At 42.7% G+C, this 18,024-nt stretch overlaps 1 protein-coding gene across 1 annotated transcript in view; it reads right to left on the bottom strand.

Annotated features, from left to right (window-relative positions):
- Btbd9 (BTB domain containing 9) overlaps positions 1–18,024 on the bottom strand; it is a 341,572-nt gene that overhangs the window by 294,325 nt on the left and 29,223 nt on the right. The window contains exon 2 of the mRNA XM_021221073.2: positions 1,525–1,736. Within this exon, the coding sequence (XP_021076732.1) occupies positions 1,525–1,709 (185 nt within the window). The 5' untranslated portion in view covers positions 1,710–1,736. The remainder of the gene's footprint in view (positions 1–1,524; positions 1,737–18,024) is intronic.

Genomic DNA, 18,024 nt, shown 5'->3' on the forward strand with positions numbered 1-18,024 from the left:
CCAGCCCAAGGCCAGATGCCAGAACTTATTGCCAGCCCAAGGCCAGATGCCAGAACCTAAGGCCAGCACAAGGCCAGATGCCAGAACCTATGGCCAGCCCAAGGCCAGATGCCAGAACCTATGGCCAGCCCAAGGCCAGATGCCAGAACCTATGGCCAGGCCAAGGCCAGATGCCAGAACCTATGGCCAGCCCAAGGCCAGATGCCAGAACCTATGCCCAGCCCAAGGCCAGATGCCAGAACCTACGGCTAGGCGCCATAGAAAATGGTCCTTAGGAGGGCTCCCAGCTCACTGGTTTCTGAGCTTCCGGTTTCTCCAATAGTATTTCTTTTGTACAGGAAGGCAAGGTGTAAAAATGTTCATAGAACTATGGTAGTTCTAGCTACAGAGCACACACTGAGGGTAGTGTGACATCGAGGCGTGCCTGCTCTGCTGTCCCCCCTCCTTTCAAGGCCACATGCAGCTTTCACTGGAGGACATATGAAATATTCCCTAAGCCACAGGCATCCCAACTTCTCCAAGTGAAACTGTGACTCTATGTACCAACTTTCTTATTGTAAATAGACAAAGGCTTAGTAATGTCAGGGTCAAAGATAAATGATCACATAGGTAATAAGTCACTGGTAATTTCTATTTAGCAAACACTAGATGAAATGTAGATAAAAGTTCAGTTTAATTTTTATATCCTGGAAAGTTAAGGATCTAAGAAATAGCTGTCTGGGGCTGGTGAGATGACTCAGCGGGTAAGAGCACCCGACTGTTCTTCCAAAGGTGCAGAGTTCAAATCCCAGCAACCACATGGTGGCTCACAACCATCCAAGATCTGACTCCTTCTTCTGGAGTGTCTGAAGACAGCTACAGTGTACTTACATATAATAAATAAATAAATCTTTAAAAAAGAAAAAGAAATAGCTATCTGTAAGTGGGATTTTTTTCATTCATTAAATATGCACTTGTGTATATATGTATGTATGTTTATATATTACATATATAATATATTATATAACACAATATATATTAGTTTTAGTTCTAATGTAACTCTAAAACAGTCTCAGTTAATCCTGTTTCCTTGAGTGGGATTCCCGCATGCGTGGGAGCTCTCTCAGGCTACCCACAGGTGCTGGCTGCAGTAATCCAAAGACAAGCCGCACAATGCTCATTTACAGTTGGAAAGCCAGCTCACCCAGGACAGACGCCTACCCACCAGTAAAGCAGTGCCGACTCCCTCCACCTACTTTGCACAGAAGATGAAAGCAGCACACACAGCTGGAGGAAGGTCCTTCAGACATCACGCACAAAGAGTTAATCGGTGCTGTCTGCACCAGACAGCCTTCTAAGCCCTTAAATTCTAGGCTGGTTCCTAAAGAAAGGGGGATTCTCAGGAAGTGACAAATCTGCAAAGATAAAGTTTCTCTAGACACTCGATTCCACTTGATACACTTGAGTCCCATATTTTTCATAGAAAACACCACTGCTTCCCACATGACTTAAATATAAATAATAATAATTATATTATACACTTACCGAAAATATTGGCACCTCGCTGCTAAAATTACCCTGTGGGCAGGAAAACGCTTCTTTTCCACAACAAACGTGACATCACCATATTCTTCACCAATCAACAAGGCACCAATATGCTCAGACAAAATGTGCACATGATCAATTTCCCCCACTGCAGTAAAGGGGCGAAGAGGGTGGCTGTTACTCATCCTGTGGGACAGATGATAGTCACTGACCTGTCGGAGAAGGAGTGGGAGTTAGTGAGCAAGAGGAGCATGTGCACAAAACCACACATTCTATCAGCCACCCAAACTCTCCACCAAAGGCCGCCAGCAATGATTACAGTTATTTTCTTTTTAAAACAGTTTTTGATGTGTAGTCTACACTGGCCTTAAAGTCTGTGTACATCAGGCTATCCTAGAACTCACGACCCTCCCACCTCAGTCCAAAGGGTCAAAGGTTGCTTTTTAATTAACTTGCTCATTCTAAGCAGCAGCTCAAGCTGTTCTCACTAACCCAAAGTCCTTCATTGCCTCCTCACACTAGCAAAGGAAACACTCCCAGGACAGTCACAAATTAGCAGTGCCTGGGGCCATCTACCAGGATAGTCACAAATTAGCTGAGCCTGGGGTCATCACCATCTAGAAACATTGGCTCGTTGCCAAACAGCACCTCACAGAAGGGAAACCCAACAAGCAGAGAATACCTGCATCCAGCAGAGACTGGTTTTGCAAGGCTGGATACAGCATACCCCACCCCACATCCCCAGCAGCATCTTTCTGGTACAAATCTGGGCATAAATTATGAACAGTAAATTTAGTATCTTTTCATGTGAGAGATTTTCATCTGGTTACCTTAAATAATTTATAAAAACAACCTTCTGTGGTCACAAAGGTAACTTACTTTATTAACAACATTTTAGAGGAATTTCATAGCTCTCTTCCAAAATGAGCCCATCTGGCATAGTCTCTAGATTGCCACTTCACAGCCTGGTGAGTGCTGTACATGTCTAATCCCAGTGTTCTTCAAGAGACCAAAGCAGGATTATGAGTTCGAGGCTAGCCTGAGCTACATGATAAGGCTTTTCTTTCATACCTATGGCTCTAATGATTGGGTTGATAGTGACTGCTAGCATATTGTATTTCTAGGTACTTCCTTGCTTTTATGTGCAGCCTGTCTATAAAAGTAATTGAAAAATCAAGAGGTTGAGGTTCAGTACATTCAAAAAGGAAGTTAAGACCTTAGAAAGCTAGAACTGTTTGTAATTTTTTATTTGCAAGCATGCCTTTTTCAGATGTAATTCAGCAAATTCACAAGGGCTTTCACCAGCATTCAGATCCTCTGGGGTAGGAGGTGGCTGGTGGCTCAGAGGTAGCCTCTATATTGAGACCAAGGAATCTGAGCCAGATATACCCTCTCCACTGGACCTCCACTGTCTTCAACAATTTACTTTAATCAAATTTAAAGGCTAAAGATCTCTCATCTTCAAACTTCTACACCCAGCTCTGTTACCAGCAAGATGTGTGAAAGTCTGTCTCCTGTGACTGTGGGGAAACCTTCATGAACCAAGTTCTTTAGCTGCTTGGTATCACATGAGCACTCCAACAGCAGGAGCCATGATGAAAGAGAACAGGGTGGATTCCCTGTGGTGGGTTCCCTGCAGTAGGCAGGAGCACCTCCCTGCTGCCTAAGGGTGGTAGTTTGCATGAGAATGACCCCCATAGGCTCCTGTGTTTGAATACTTGTCCTTGTTGGTAGAACTGTTTGGGAAGGATTAGGAGGTGTGGCTGCTGGAGGAGTCCCTGAAGTTACAATTTGAGATGTGAGTTCTCAGCTGTTCCTCCAGCAGCATGCCTTCCCACCACCACCAGAGGCTTACTCTGCTGCAGTCACGGTCACACTACATGTTTTCCTTTATAAACTGCCTTGGTCAACTTTATTGCAGCAATGAAAAAGTTACTAATACACAAGGCAAACCCCTCATCCTCAACTGCAGCTTCCATTTCAAAGACTCAAACTTAACCATCTACAGTCATCTGTACGTGAAACACCAAATTCAGCTTAAAAGGACCGACTTAGAAGCATGAGAAACAATAAGAAATTCGGGCTGACGCTTTAACACAGGAGTTGGGGCACTGTCTAGAAAGGTCACATAGTAAATACTTTTGGCTTTGTATACTACACAACTTTGTCATATATATTCAAGTCTGCCGTGGGAACTGAAAAGCAGCCATAGGGAATAAGTAAATAAATGAGCGTGGCTGTGGCTTAATACAGCTGTTTTTGTTTTTAATAAGATGGTGTCATTGCAAGCATTAGGAGCTGAGTTCAATCCCAAAAACCCACATTAAAAAGCAAGACACAGCTGAACACATGCTTGTAATCCCAGCCCTGGAAAATAGAGATGGGTCCTTAGGGTTCATACTCAGTGAGCTGCAAGCCATCAAGCAAATGGAGGGAGGGGGATACAGTGTTTGAGGACAAATTAACACCCAAAGTTGTCCTCTGACTTCTACAGACAAAACAGAAATGACGCATGAGTGCATATGCGTGTGTATACACACACACACACACACACACACACACACACACTCCTATTTTTAAAAATGGGCTTGACCAATAGACCAGTGTGCCGAGTGCGTGACTAACATCTAACATGTTCGAGAACTCTAGACAAAGGATCAGGCAGGGTTTGAGGTTTCTTTTCTTTTCTCCTAGTTTATCCACTGATATTCAAAACCTGGTCACTTCCTATGTTGGCCAGAAAACCCTTAAAGCTACTAGATTGTGACTCCAAATCCCACTCGTCCCAGAAGAAATGCTCACATCATTCTGTTACTCCAAACCAAACAGACTATTTGCACTGACAGTATGCACTGCATATGCTTCATGAACATCCTCTGGTGGAATAGCTCTTAATATTTATCTAAGTCATGGCCAAGACTCAACCCCCTGCTAAATGACTCTGGCTGAACAATGACTGATTTTCAGTTAACTAGCTCAGTGGGATATTTACAATTCATCAGCTGACAAATCATGAACATTAATTCTGGATATGTAAATATCTGCCTTAATGGGTTCTCCAGATCTTCACTTCTCAATACATATAATTTCACTTTGCTAAATTTACATTTTAATTATGTTTTTCCAAGTGGAAACATAAAGTGAATAGTGCTGGATACAGAAAACAGCCACTTAGTGTGGAATAAACACAATTTTTATTGGCATATAGAAATAATTTTAATTAGACCAGTGATTCTCAACAAGCTTGCCATACACTGGAACCACACAGGAAGCTCAGAAAAATGAAAATAAGATGCTTGAGCCCTCCCCCATCAGAGTCTTACTGAATTAGCTTGTGCTGGGCCCAGGCACTGCAGCCACCACTCTAAGTGGCTCAAATGAGCATTGCGGACTAGCTGTGGGTCATGCTATGGTTTGGATGTGGTTCGTTCTCCAATCGTCCATCTGAAGAAGGATTGATCCAACGGATCACAGAGCCAACACGTGAGAGACTCAGGAGGTGGCAAGCCACCTTCAGGAGGTGAATCAGCCCAATGGGAAGTTCTTGAGGTCACTGAAGACCAGGCAGTCCTCAAGAGTGGAAGCCACAGCAAGCATGGGCCCACTAAGCCCTCAGGCTTCATGCTTCAAGGTCTCTTTTCTTCCTCCTCTATGTGCCCCCAATACTTAAGAGTATCTTACCACATGAGGTCCTGAGCCAACGGCAGGATCGTGCTCTTGAACTTCCAATATTACAAGCTAAATCAACCTCTTTACTTCAGCTATTTCATTATAGCTATGCAAAGCTGATACCATTCACATTCTCTAGGCACACAAGTTTAAAAGCAAAATCTATCCATAAGAAAACCAGGTTCCGTCCTAGGTTTAGATCACTGTGATAAAATACCATGAGCATAAGCAAGTGGAGGAGAAGCGGGTTTACTTTACCTCATAGTGGACGGTGTTTACTTCACCTCATAGTGAACGGTGGACATCAAGTGCATTAAGAAGGAAGTCAGTGCCAAAGCTGAGACAGAGGCCTTGGAGAACCCCTGCTTACTGGCTTCTCAGCCCTCCCTCTTATTATACCACCTCGGACCCTGCCTAGGACCAGCACAACCTTCAATGTGCTGGGCCATCCCACATCAATCATCAATCAAGAAAATGCCCTCCATACAGACTTGTCTACGGGCCCAGGTAATGGGAGCATTTTCTCTCCTGTGGAGCCCCAGTGTCTAGCTGTGTCAAGCTGACAAAAAAAAACTAACAAGGACAAATTCTATTTTGATATTATTGCAAAGTGACAAACAATTCTAACAAAGTTATCAGACTGCATATGTGTATATGTAGAACACTGTTATCAGTAAACTAACTTATTTATATGTATGTGCTCCATGTGTATTTTCTTTTTAAAGGTCTACTGTAAAAATTACACATCAGTATTTTTAAGTCACTAATTTTCACTTAATAATAAAACTAAAAGAAGAGATGGCTAAAGCCCGTGGAACTGAGAGCTGACACGTTTCACCTTTCTACACTGAGCTGCATTAACATCAGAACTTGATAATCGGACATCGTTTTCACACGTGTGATTCAGGTATACAGTATATGTGCAAAATGCAGGCATATAGATGATTATTTTCTCAAGTAACATTTTATAACTCTGCCACTCTGCCTATTAATGCTTATTTTGCCCTGTCCTATAAAATCCAGACTCTTCAGCTATAAAAAAAGAATTCATCAAGTACTGTGAAAAGATGGAAGGGAGCCATTGGGAAGAGAAGAGGACAATATAGGGGAACAGGAAAAAGAACGTATGTCAACCACGCAAAGTATAAAGATGCCATAATGAAGCCTCTTACTGTATGCTAACAAACAAAACTTTTGAAACGTTTGTACAAGTATGCATCATTATCAGGGTGAACAGTCCTTCAGATGGTTGGCTTATGCTCCTTTCCTTTCCCTATACACAAACATCATCTTCCTTATGTTAAAAACATGAAATGTAGGGGGCTAGAGAGATAGCTCAGCTGTTGAAAGCACTGGCTGCTCTTCCAGAAGACCCAGGTTCAATTCCCAGCACCCACAAGGCTGCTCCCAACTCTAACTCCAGTTCCAGGGGATCTGACATCTCCACAGACATACATGGAAACAAAACATCAATGAACATAAAACTAAACAAATCTTTAAAAGAACATGGGATTCATTTCTCCTCCCACGAAGTCTGGAGTTGAAATCACTTTAACCACCAGAAGCGAGCTTCTAGGCCTAAGCCTTTAGGCGGTCTGACAAATCTATGCTTGTGCCTTGGAGCCGGAGCTGCCCAGGCCGTGGGCAAGCTCAGATGGAAAGCAAGAGGCCCTGAGATTACAAGATGAATAATGAACCCAGGGAAGAAGAAAGTCAAGATCCAAGCACACATTCCCAGTCGCTCCTCCCTGCTCAGTCATCGGAACCACTACATAGGCTGGATATAGAAGGATGCTCCAACTCCAGCAGGTACCAAGTGATCCAGACACAAGCTGGGCCCTGTTTAAATCCTACCCACAGAATTAGAGTAAATGTATAACTGGCTATCTATTTAACCCATTACCTTTTACCTGTTGCCTAGCAATATATGAGAGTTGGTGTTTCCTTAGCTCTAATGAACACTAAGCAAAATGGCAGGGTACAAAAATCAACATATAAAAGTCAATAGGTTTGCTATATGCTGATAATAAAATTGTCAAGCTAGACTGAGGAAAGAAAACCTTGGTTTTCATGGTTGCCTGAGCCTGTGACAGTGAGAGGGACCGTCAGCCTGATGGGATCTAAAGTCACAAGCAGGCAAGCTACCGTGGCATGCCCTTGGAGGATTATTGAGACTAGATTATTTGAGGTGACAAGGCACATCCTAAATGTAGGTGGTTCCACTCCTTGGACTGGAGTCTCAACGGACTAACTAGGAATAATCAAAATAAAAAAGAAACAGAAAGTCCTGAGGCACGACAACTGGTGGCGGTGGCAGCGGCGTTCCTCAATCTCTGCTGCCTGACTATGGGTGCAGTGTGACCTGCTGCCTCTCCTGCCACCACAGCCCCTTCCTTGATGAACTATCTCCCCAAATTAAACCTCCTTTGAAACTGTGAAAGTGCTGGCAGGAAGGAGGTGAAACGACTTCGAGAGGTAAGCATAAACAAAGACCATTTGAAAAAGACTCCAATGGCAAAGACGATAACCCCAAGAAGTGACAGATGAGAATGCATGTAGTTCTGCACATCAAAGAAAATAATGAGCAAAGTACAAAGGCAGCCATGGGATGGTGGGAAAGCTTTACAGTATATAGTATATAGTCAACAGAGGAAATATCTAGAAATTACCAATAACTCCAAACTCAGAAACAAAAAAACACAAATCGGCCAATTAGTAAACAAGCTAATGAAATGAACAGACAACCCTTACAAGAAATATAAATGGTCAATAAATATTTGGAAGTGCTCAATATCTTAGGCATCAGGGCAATGCAAATTCAATCTATACTGAGACTCCACCTTACCCAAGTTGGAAACGCTATTGGAGAGATGGATTATCCGCTATTGGAGAGATGGATTAGCCATTAAAACTTGCAGCACTCTTGCAGAGGACAGAACCCAAGTTGGGCAGCTCACAACCAATCGGAACTCTAGCTTCAAGAGTTTCAATGACCTCCCAAGACACAGATATTCACTTATGTGTACATATCTACACACAGACACATACGTATACACATGATCGAAAGTTAAATAAATCTTTTGTAAATATTCTACTATTTAAGCACTGTATCAGGGACCCCCACCATCACTCCTGGACTCAGTGATTTATTAGGAGGACTCACATGGTTTATTTCATAGTTAATATTCACTGCTATGTTCTACTGCAATAAAAGTGCACAAAGAAAAATCAACAGGAGCTAGAGAGATGACTCCTCAATTAACAGCACTTGTTCCTCCAGTAGTCCCAGGGACCACCACATGGCAGCTCACACCACCCATAACTCCAGATCCAAGGGATCTGAGAGCCTCCTCTGGCCTCCATGGGTAGCAGGCATGCACACAGTACACACACATACATGCCAGCAAAACACTCGTGCACATAAAATAAACCTTTTTAAAAGAAAGAAAAACTATCAGAGAGAAAGGGTCTCATGGGGCAAAGCTTATAGAAACGCAGGCATGAGCCCCCTGGATCCGCTCCAGGGGAGTCCTAGAGCATGTGCTGGATTCCCCCAGGGCTGTGACAACACAGATAAAAAGTTTGCATCCAGGAAAGCTTGTTAGAAACTCAATGCCCAGAGCACTTGGTGGGAGTTATCCACATGGGCAGCTCCGGCTGAAGCGACATAAACTCCCGAGTTTGAGAAGAGAGCAGCTGAAACACTTGTTCAATTTATACACAGTTGACTCCAATCTAAGCTGCCAGGTGCTGGACCAGGCCAGTCATGCAAGCAGACTCTCCCAAGCTGTTCAGTTCTGCTCTGCTCACTCTTTGCAGAGCTTTAGAAATAACCGAGGACTTACTGAATGATCTCAGCAAAGACACTGAAAATAAAGTCAACCTACTATCTGATAGGCAATCTACTTACTCCTAGAATTAAAGAAATGGATACTAGAAACTGCCACCATCGCTACCCAAATGTGTCCCCAGCCTCCAGCCGCCCTACCCAGGGCCAAGCAATATTAGGGACAAGTTTCTTCACAATTTCAAGATTCAGATCATTCTGAAGGTATCTAATCCTATCCTCATGTGTGAGAGAAAGTAGTTTTCTGCCAGTTGTGGCAGCACACGCTTTAGGGTATGCTGGAGGATCCTTAGAAAAAGTCCTTTTCTAATTTTATCTTATGAAATCAATATAACCTTGACATGAAGACATTACCACATCTACACATTCAATCAAGATTAATGTAAAAATCCTCACAAAAAAATACTGGAAACGATGAAGAAAAGGACTCATAACAAAGTGGATGAATTACAACAGCAGACAAAAACAGAAAATATTTGCATAATAAACACTAAAATAAGTTTTACAACACCCAGTACAGACTTTTTACATTTCTGACTTTATTTATATATTGGGCGCATGTGCACTTGTTGCAGGGACCCTTGGAAGCTAGAGATTCTGGATCCCTAAAGTTGGAGTTACAGGAAGTTATGAGTTGCCTAATGATGGTGCTGGAAACTCAACTCAGGTCCATTGCAAGAGCAGTGAACACTTAGTCCTTAAGCCTTCTCTACAGCCCCATAGTTACAGACTTGATAATAAAAGTTTTAATTGGGGAATGGAAAGATTGGCTCAGCAGTTAAGAGCACTGACTGCTCTTCCAGAGGTCCTGAGTTCAATTCCCAGCAGCCACACAGTGGCTCACAACCATCTGTAATGGAATCTGATGCCTTCTTCTGGTGTGTCTGAAGACAGCTACAGTGGATTCATATTCATAAAATAATTTTTTTAAAAAAAAGTTGTATTGGTTCCAAATAAAAGGGTCACTAATGATCTCCATGCACGCATTCACACCATAACAGCATCTCAAATGAGGTCAGGAATAAGTCAGTGATGTCTACTCATCACTGCTAACGGTTTGGGGGAATAGAAACAATGCAACTGAGAAAGGCAAATGGAAATGGATCAGGGACAGGCAAAATAGCTATCACTCACAGACGACAACAATCCTGAGAAATTAATTACCAAATGCTATTTTTAAAAATCAGTGAGGTTCAATGATGTATCCACATAAAGCAGTTACAATGAAAAGCTACAGTTTTCTCCCAATCCCCCACAAGAAAAATTGACTGAAAAATATGAAGGAAAGACTTGAAATCTATAAATATCTAGGAATAAACAAAAGCACATGTAAAGGAAACTTTAAAAGATATGGAAGATATAAGAAAAACAAAGAGGTCTACACTTGCTAAGGAAAGATCCAGTAATGTAAAGACATCAATCATCTCTGAACCACCACATGAAAAAGCATGCTTGATATTTTATATTTTATATATATATATATATTTTTTTTAAAAGATTTATTTATTTATTATATGTAAGTACACTGTAGCTGTCTTCAGACACTCCAGAAGATGGCGTCAGATCTTGTTACGGATGGTTGTGAGCCACCATGTGGTTGCTGGGATTTGAACTCCGGACCTTCGGAAGAGCAGTCGGGTGCTCTTACCCACTGAGCCATCTCACCAGCCCAGATATTTTATATTATAAATTAAAAATACATTGTAATAGAAACTTCAGGTGGTAAAATTCAACAAAACATTCTTGGAAGAATACAAAGTTAAGAAAATATTTGGGGGCTATAGCAATGTCAATGTTTAAAAGAGCTCGCTAAGCAACCAAGATGACCTGAGTCCAGATGCCAGCACCCACATAAGACACTGACATGGTCTTGCATGCACCTGCAACCCTAGGGTTATTAATCAGAGACAGGAAGACCTTGGGAGTGAAGGGTTGCTGGCTGCCAGCCTTGTCAAAAAAACAAGCAAAAAACAAACAAAACAAACAAACAAACAAAAAAAACCCACAAGCTCCAATTTCAGGAAAAAACCCTGCTTCAAAAGATAAAACCAAAGACAGACACCTGATACCCTCCCTCTGACATAGTCAGTCACATGTATATACAAATATACATAATACACACCCCACGCTCATACACATATACGAAGAAGGACTTTATCTATAACAATCCTATTTTGTATGCAGACATATTTTAATTATTTGCTTGTTAACATTACAAAACTAATTGGCTGATATATGAGGGAGCAAATTAAATTTGCCACAACCAGCTGTCTTAGTCAGGGTTTCTATTCCTGCACAAACATCATGACCAAGAAGCAAGTTGGGGAGGAAAGGGCTTATTTGGCTTACATTTTCCACATTGCTGTTTATCACCAAAGGAAGTCAGGACTGGAACTGAAGCAGGTCAGAAAGCAGGAGCTGATGCAGAGGCCATGGAGGGATGTTCTTTACTGGCTTGCTTCCCCTGGCTTGCTCAGCCTGCTCTCTTATAGAATCCAAGACTATCATCCCAGAGATGGTTCCACTCACAAGGGGCCTCTCCCCCTTGATCACTAATTGAGCAAATGCCCCACAGCTGGATCTCATAGGGGCATTTCCCCAACTAAAGCTCCTTTCTCTGTGATAACTCCAGCCGTGTCAAGTTGACACAAAGCTAGCCAGTACACCAGCCTTATCTGATTTGGTGACTAAGACAGAAACGGTAAATACAAGATCTCTCTCTTACAAATAAAATTTAAGACATACATGGTGGCACCCCCTTAATGCCAGCACTTAGTATAGGCAGAAGATCACAAATCCAAGTTAAGGCTAGTCTGATTTTTATAATTAAGGCAATTTCTCCAGTATTTCATGAAGAAACAGTCAAAGTGGTTCCACAAGGTGGAGACGCCGAGTCCTTGAGCCAGTGTGGGTCTCCCCTGGGACACCCACTCCGCCCTCCGTATTTCCTGACTGAAAGGACTTTATGAGGAAAAAGACCTTCTGCTCTCTAATTGCAAAATATAAATGCTCTTTCTCTGGGGGAAGGAGACGGCATTTACAAGCATATGGCTTAGCAATTTCTTCTGCTCTGGGTACCCAGGTGGTGTGTAATTTGAAGTAGCATCCCTTAAACTTTAAATTAATAGTGCTCAGGAGTCAACTCTGCCCTGCCTGCATCTTAAACACTCTCACCGAGGACCCTGCTTTAGCTCCTCCCGGGAAGAACACCTGGCTTCTGAGGCATGCTCTTCTTGTCACTAAGTCTGAAGACTATAGCCACTCTAGAGGTGTAACCTTCATCCTGATAGTCTGGAAGTCTGATTCTACAAGGAGCAGTGAAGAGCAACATGAAGCATGGGGCTCACCTTACAAGAGCAAAGACTGAATCCACACCCAGGCTACCTCCAAAAGCCAAGGTATTCCATAACTGTGTATGTTTGTAAATACCCACAGACATAAGTCAGCCTTAATGGACTGCTTAACAAAAGTCTTTGCTGAGGTTATTTATTGAGCATGCGCATATCTCCACTTACTAATAATCACATTGATCCTCCACCTCTCTGCCAAGGGAAAAACGAGTTTCTGAATCTGTACATCACTCAACAGAAGGTTCACTGAGCTCTCTTTATAGCACAGCACCTGTGCTGGGTAACAGAAACATGCTCCATTCAGACCAGGTAAAATATGCCTAGTTGGAAAGAATAAAAAGCCATTTTTATGGCATCTTTAGGTGGGTCACACATACCTCTGACTTACTAATATGGGAGAAAGACAACTCATATTTTGTTCCCTCCCCCAGCCTTGAAACAGGCTGACTTTGACCTTGCTGCCACTGAGCCTGAGACCACCTGGAGTGGGGCCTTCCGACCCAGGTGGCTCTATTGTTGGCTCTTTTGTTCTATACCTGCCGCTGCTTCCTGTTGAGACCCTTGAGATATTCCGGAGACAGCATCCTGCAGATCCACCTACAGGCTGGCGTGGATTGGCGGGTGGAGGGGGGAGAGGGGAGGGTGGAGGGGGGGGGGAAATGGGCCTCCGCTCTTTATAAGCACAGACTCTTAGTAAAATTTAAGAAGCCTTGAACAGAAAATCATGTCTCTGCATCCATTATTTCTCTCACCGTTTTCTCCCATACAGCTCCTGCCTCCCACTCAGGAACCCAGTTAGTGTGGCTGCAGGCGGCTACAATATTTGAACTGCAATGTAAAGCCTAGACTAGGGATACCATTAATACATGTATGCGTCAACATATACTATAGGGTTAACTAAAATATCTGTAGCAAAGTTAAATAAGCCCAGAGAACATTCTAATAAAACTTAGAGTAGGAAAGTCAACTCCGCTTACACTGAGGAGCATGTCCTTCCACATCTGTAGAGAATTCCACCTCACACACGTTCAAGAGCAGCAGCTGGGCAACGGTGCTAAACACTGCGTAGCAGCCAGATTGCTCTATACGCTGCAGCAGGATGCTATTATAGGTTTAAGAATGCAACACTTCCAGCCCCTCAATGCCTCATTGTATTGGTTACTAGTAAGCTGCATACACACACACACACACACACACACACATATATGAGGGACTGAACAATGCCCATTAGTTGTGTGTGCACATATACACACACACAACTTCAGTTACACACACAAACACATACACACACACACACACACACACACACACACACACATATATTGTTTGTTTTGTTTTATTTTTTGTTTCTCGAGACAGCATTTATCTAACAGCTCTGGCTATCCTGGAACTCACTCTGTACACCAGGCTGGCCTTGAACTCACAGACATCCACCTGCTTCCTGAGTGCTGGGGTTAAAGGCATGCAAGCACCACTTCCTGAGTTGCCAATATTTTTTTTGGTCAGGATCTAAGAAGGCCTTGACCTATCTTGTGAACAATGTTCTTCTAAACTAGCAAATGCTCCAGACTCCTCCTAGCAATGATAACTAATTCTGTGGTGGTGAGCAGGGCTGCAGCTTTATTATCCCAGCACAAGATAGCTAAGATATGCGAGGCAAAAAAAAAAAAAAAAAGGCCCAGCTCATAAACTTACACCACCATTTTTACTTTTAATCAGTTAAGTATTTTACAGTCTGTGGGTCCAACCTCTAATTAAAGGCCAAAAACCACACAGCAACAAAGGCCAGTGTGAGCCAAGTGAGCGCCAGTGCAGATGAGCTGCACTCTGCAGAGCTGTAAGTGCCCTCTCGGTCACCATGGAAAGCCTGCTCCTCCTCTCTTCCCCACAAAGGACCTTCTTCAGTCTCTGCAGAAAAGGGGGAAGGAACAAAGTGGATCATACTTTACCCTAGGTTCTGAGTAGTTACCCAATACCCGCTCACTCAGCCACCAACCTCCCTCATCTTTCGCTCCTGGTTGCTCCTCCTGTGACCTCTAATGGGGCAGTTCCCCTCCTGCCCTCCAGATGGGTGACTCTGATGAGTGAAGTCACAAACTCTGAGAAGAGGCTACCATTCATATGTCTCAGAATTTACATCATTACCTTTTCCTGGACTTTGGCCTTATTGGTCCTGAGCCCACTGACCACTGTAGGAACCAAGTGCCAACAGCAGAAACACATAGATAGGCCTCTGAAGCCACAGACAATGAGAGTCACGAGTGACATAGAGGTTATCACTTGTAATAATATTTTCAAACACAGGACAAGGCATTTCTATTTAATTTCTTCACTGGCAAATTATGAGGCTATAACATTACTGTGTAGATTTGAATTCTACGGTTTTCTAATTAATAAAGGTTATTACAGCATGAACTCCCATTAAAGCAGTGGACTCATCAACTGGTGCAGCCTAATTGCTTTGTAGCAAAGCCTCTGTGAACACCGCATGATTGTCTGTGGAAAGGAATTTGCCTTTTCATTTACACAAGACTAGAAAAATGATCTTCAGTGCAGAGTTTGGCTATAGTCTGTTATACCCCAATATCATGACTATTTTCTGTAAAATTATAAAATAGATTAGCATTTCAGTTAATCTAAAAGCCTGATTTATAAGTTTATGTATTCTATTCTCTGACAGAATTTAATAAATGTTGACTCTACACTAGTCTGTCTGTTCTTCTTTCCCTCCATACTAATCTTGTTAGTTCTATAAACCTTGTCTTCACTCTAACTCCAACCTAGCACTTCCCACCGTAAGGAAAAGAATCCATAATGTAGTCTAAACGGTGCTGCCAAACCACAGGTAACGGTGACTCAGCAGAGGGGTCACAGAACTCACCAGGAACTCTCCCCAAACCCACGGCATGGGTGTGTGCTTCAGAAGACGGGAACAATCGGCCTAACTCAAGGTACAACTTCCATCCTAGAAACAGAAAATCCTTAGGCAAAGAAAGTCTCAGTCCAAAGCTTCCTATAGCCTTCCCATAGCTTCCTATAGCTTCCTATAGCCTTCCTATAGCTTCTATAGCCTTCCTATAGCTTCCTATAGCTTCCTATAGCCTTCCTATACCCTTCCTATAGCTTCCTATAGCCTTCCTATAGCTTCCTATAGCCTTCCTATAGCTTTCCTATAGCCTTCCTATAGCCCACTTAAAAAAAAAAAATGAATTTTTTTGCTATAAAGTTGTCACCTTTAATGTTTTAAACTTGATTTTACCCAAAATTTCCACAAACCCCCATGAATAAACAAGTGTGTAACCTATCTTTTGATCCTCTTCTGTGTACATGCAACCTTCACTTATACTGTGGGTGAATAAAAAAAAAAAAAAAAGACCATAAAAATGAGAATAATGTATTTGTCTTCTGTTTTAGAACAATAACAAAAAAGTGAAAGATATTTTGTATTCTGTGCACCAACACCCCTAAGACACTACTGAATAATTGATCAGTTTATGATTAGGCTGCTATTTTTTGTTCTGAACAACATTCACAGACCAAATTTAATTCACATCTAATATTGAATCCTTTCTCTTTTGTCAGAATCAAAATCTCTATCAAGGCTGATCTGTCCCTTAGAATCTTCCCAGTTAATTTCTTACCTAATGTCAAAGTCTTCATGTGTGACCAGCTCAGTTATAGTAGCAACCCAGAATGTCACTAACGCCGGGCGTGGTGGCGCACGCCTTTAATCCCAGCACTCCGGAGGCAGAGGCAGGTGAATTTCTGAGTTCGAGGTCAGCCTGGTCTACAGAGTGAGTTCCAGGACAGCCAGGGCTATACAGAGAAACCCTGTCTCGAAAAAAAACAAAAAACAAAAAAACAACAACAACAACAAAAAAGAATGTCACTAACATAAATTTTTAATTACACTGATTTTGTGTGAGGGGAGTGGGTATAAACAAGAGGCACACAGAAGTCACAAGGCAACTCCAGGAGTTGGTTCTCTCCTTCCACCATGTGGGTCCCAGAGATCCACCTCGCTGGCCCTGACACTAATTCTGAGTCCATCAAAGGAGATCCCAATAGGACTGTGCCTTTGTAAGAGAAGTCTACACTGCAGGGACCAGAGAAGCCTACTGTCACGGAAACGACTTACACAGTACAAGCCAAGTATTTCTGAAGGTCATTTCTAAGGAAAACCGGTAATAATGCTTTAACTGTGTTAACCTGGTCCTCATGCTGTCACACTGTCACCATGCATGTAACAGCCATGAAACAATCACAGAAATGCAGTCAGCTCCCTTCTCAGGGCTCACAAATGAAGCAGCTTATGTTTTTCTTGGCTGCTGCTGAAGAAATGAGAGCCACACAAAACCCTGTGCTGTACCGGTGAGTAAACCCAAAGAATCCCACACAGCTGTGACCGACGTGTGGCTTGCAGAGGTGGAGAGTGCTGCATGGCTATTAAGTAAAAGATGTTTTATTTAAAAAGCATGGCAAGGTCAAGAGGCTGGTGGCAGGAAGGGAACACACTTGAGCAACAATAGAAGAGAGCCCACGACAGACAGACAACACTGAGGGAACGTCATGTACAGAACACGTCTGGGAGCAGGAGAGATGTCCAGTGGTTAGAGCACCTTCCAAGGCGCCGACTCTGGTTCTCAGCACCCACACCACTCACAACTCTGGCTCCTGGGGAAGCCGCCATCTGGCCTCTGTAAGCACCAGCACCCTGCCTGGTACACTCCCCCTTCTCTCCCCCCCCTCCCACCTTTCCTGCTCTCAAATTCTCAAGTCTTCAAGTCTCTACCTTGAGGAGAGGCCTGAATACCTTTTCTGTAATCCTTCGAGTTCTAAAACTGCACCCAAATTATTATATAGCAAAGCACAGCGCTGGAAGGACAAACTGTTTCTAGGAGCTGAGCTCTGCACACTATCAAAAGTTTATATACACATTTTTAGGGCCCGACAACTATTTCTAGGAATTTGTAAGGCTATGGACTAGTTCTAAGTTTAAAAAGGCTAGGGAAAAACTAAAACACCAGCAATATGGTAAGAGAAGAAGAAAATGAGACACATTCATTAGCAAGAATGGCATAACCAGCCAGACACACACCTTTCATCACAATACTCCAGAAACAGGGAAGTAGATAGATCTCTGGTCAAGGCTAGCCTGGTCTAAGTAATGAGTTCCAAGTTAGCCAAGGCTACAGAATTAGACTTTTTGTCAAAAAATAAACAAAAGAACAGAATAGCTCTACAGGTTTTTCACTTTGTTTTTGCAGTGCTGGGGATCAAACCCAAGGCCTTGTACTTGGACATGCTAGGTAAGCTCTCTAATACCAAGCCACACTCAGCCCTAGCTCTGCACATTCTGACTTGACCACCCAGGTAAATGACAGGGTGGGCCTCAGTAAGGAGCAGGCCCCATTGTGTAAGCAGACATGCTTATTAGTATCTATTTTATATCCATGTATGTGCATGTATATATTTATATTAAGACACTGACACTCACCATGTATGTATCTATGTATGTTTACTTAATTAGTCCAATCCATATTCTGATACCTGGCATGTACACCTAAATACAGACTTACGGACTTAACTAGACATTGAAAAGGGATCTGAGCTGGAGTTTTGTTTGGTGGTGAG

This window comes from Mus pahari, chromosome 21, assembly GCF_900095145.1.
Source record: "Mus pahari chromosome 21, PAHARI_EIJ_v1.1, whole genome shotgun sequence".
NCBI lineage: Eukaryota > Metazoa > Chordata > Mammalia > Rodentia > Muridae > Mus > Mus pahari.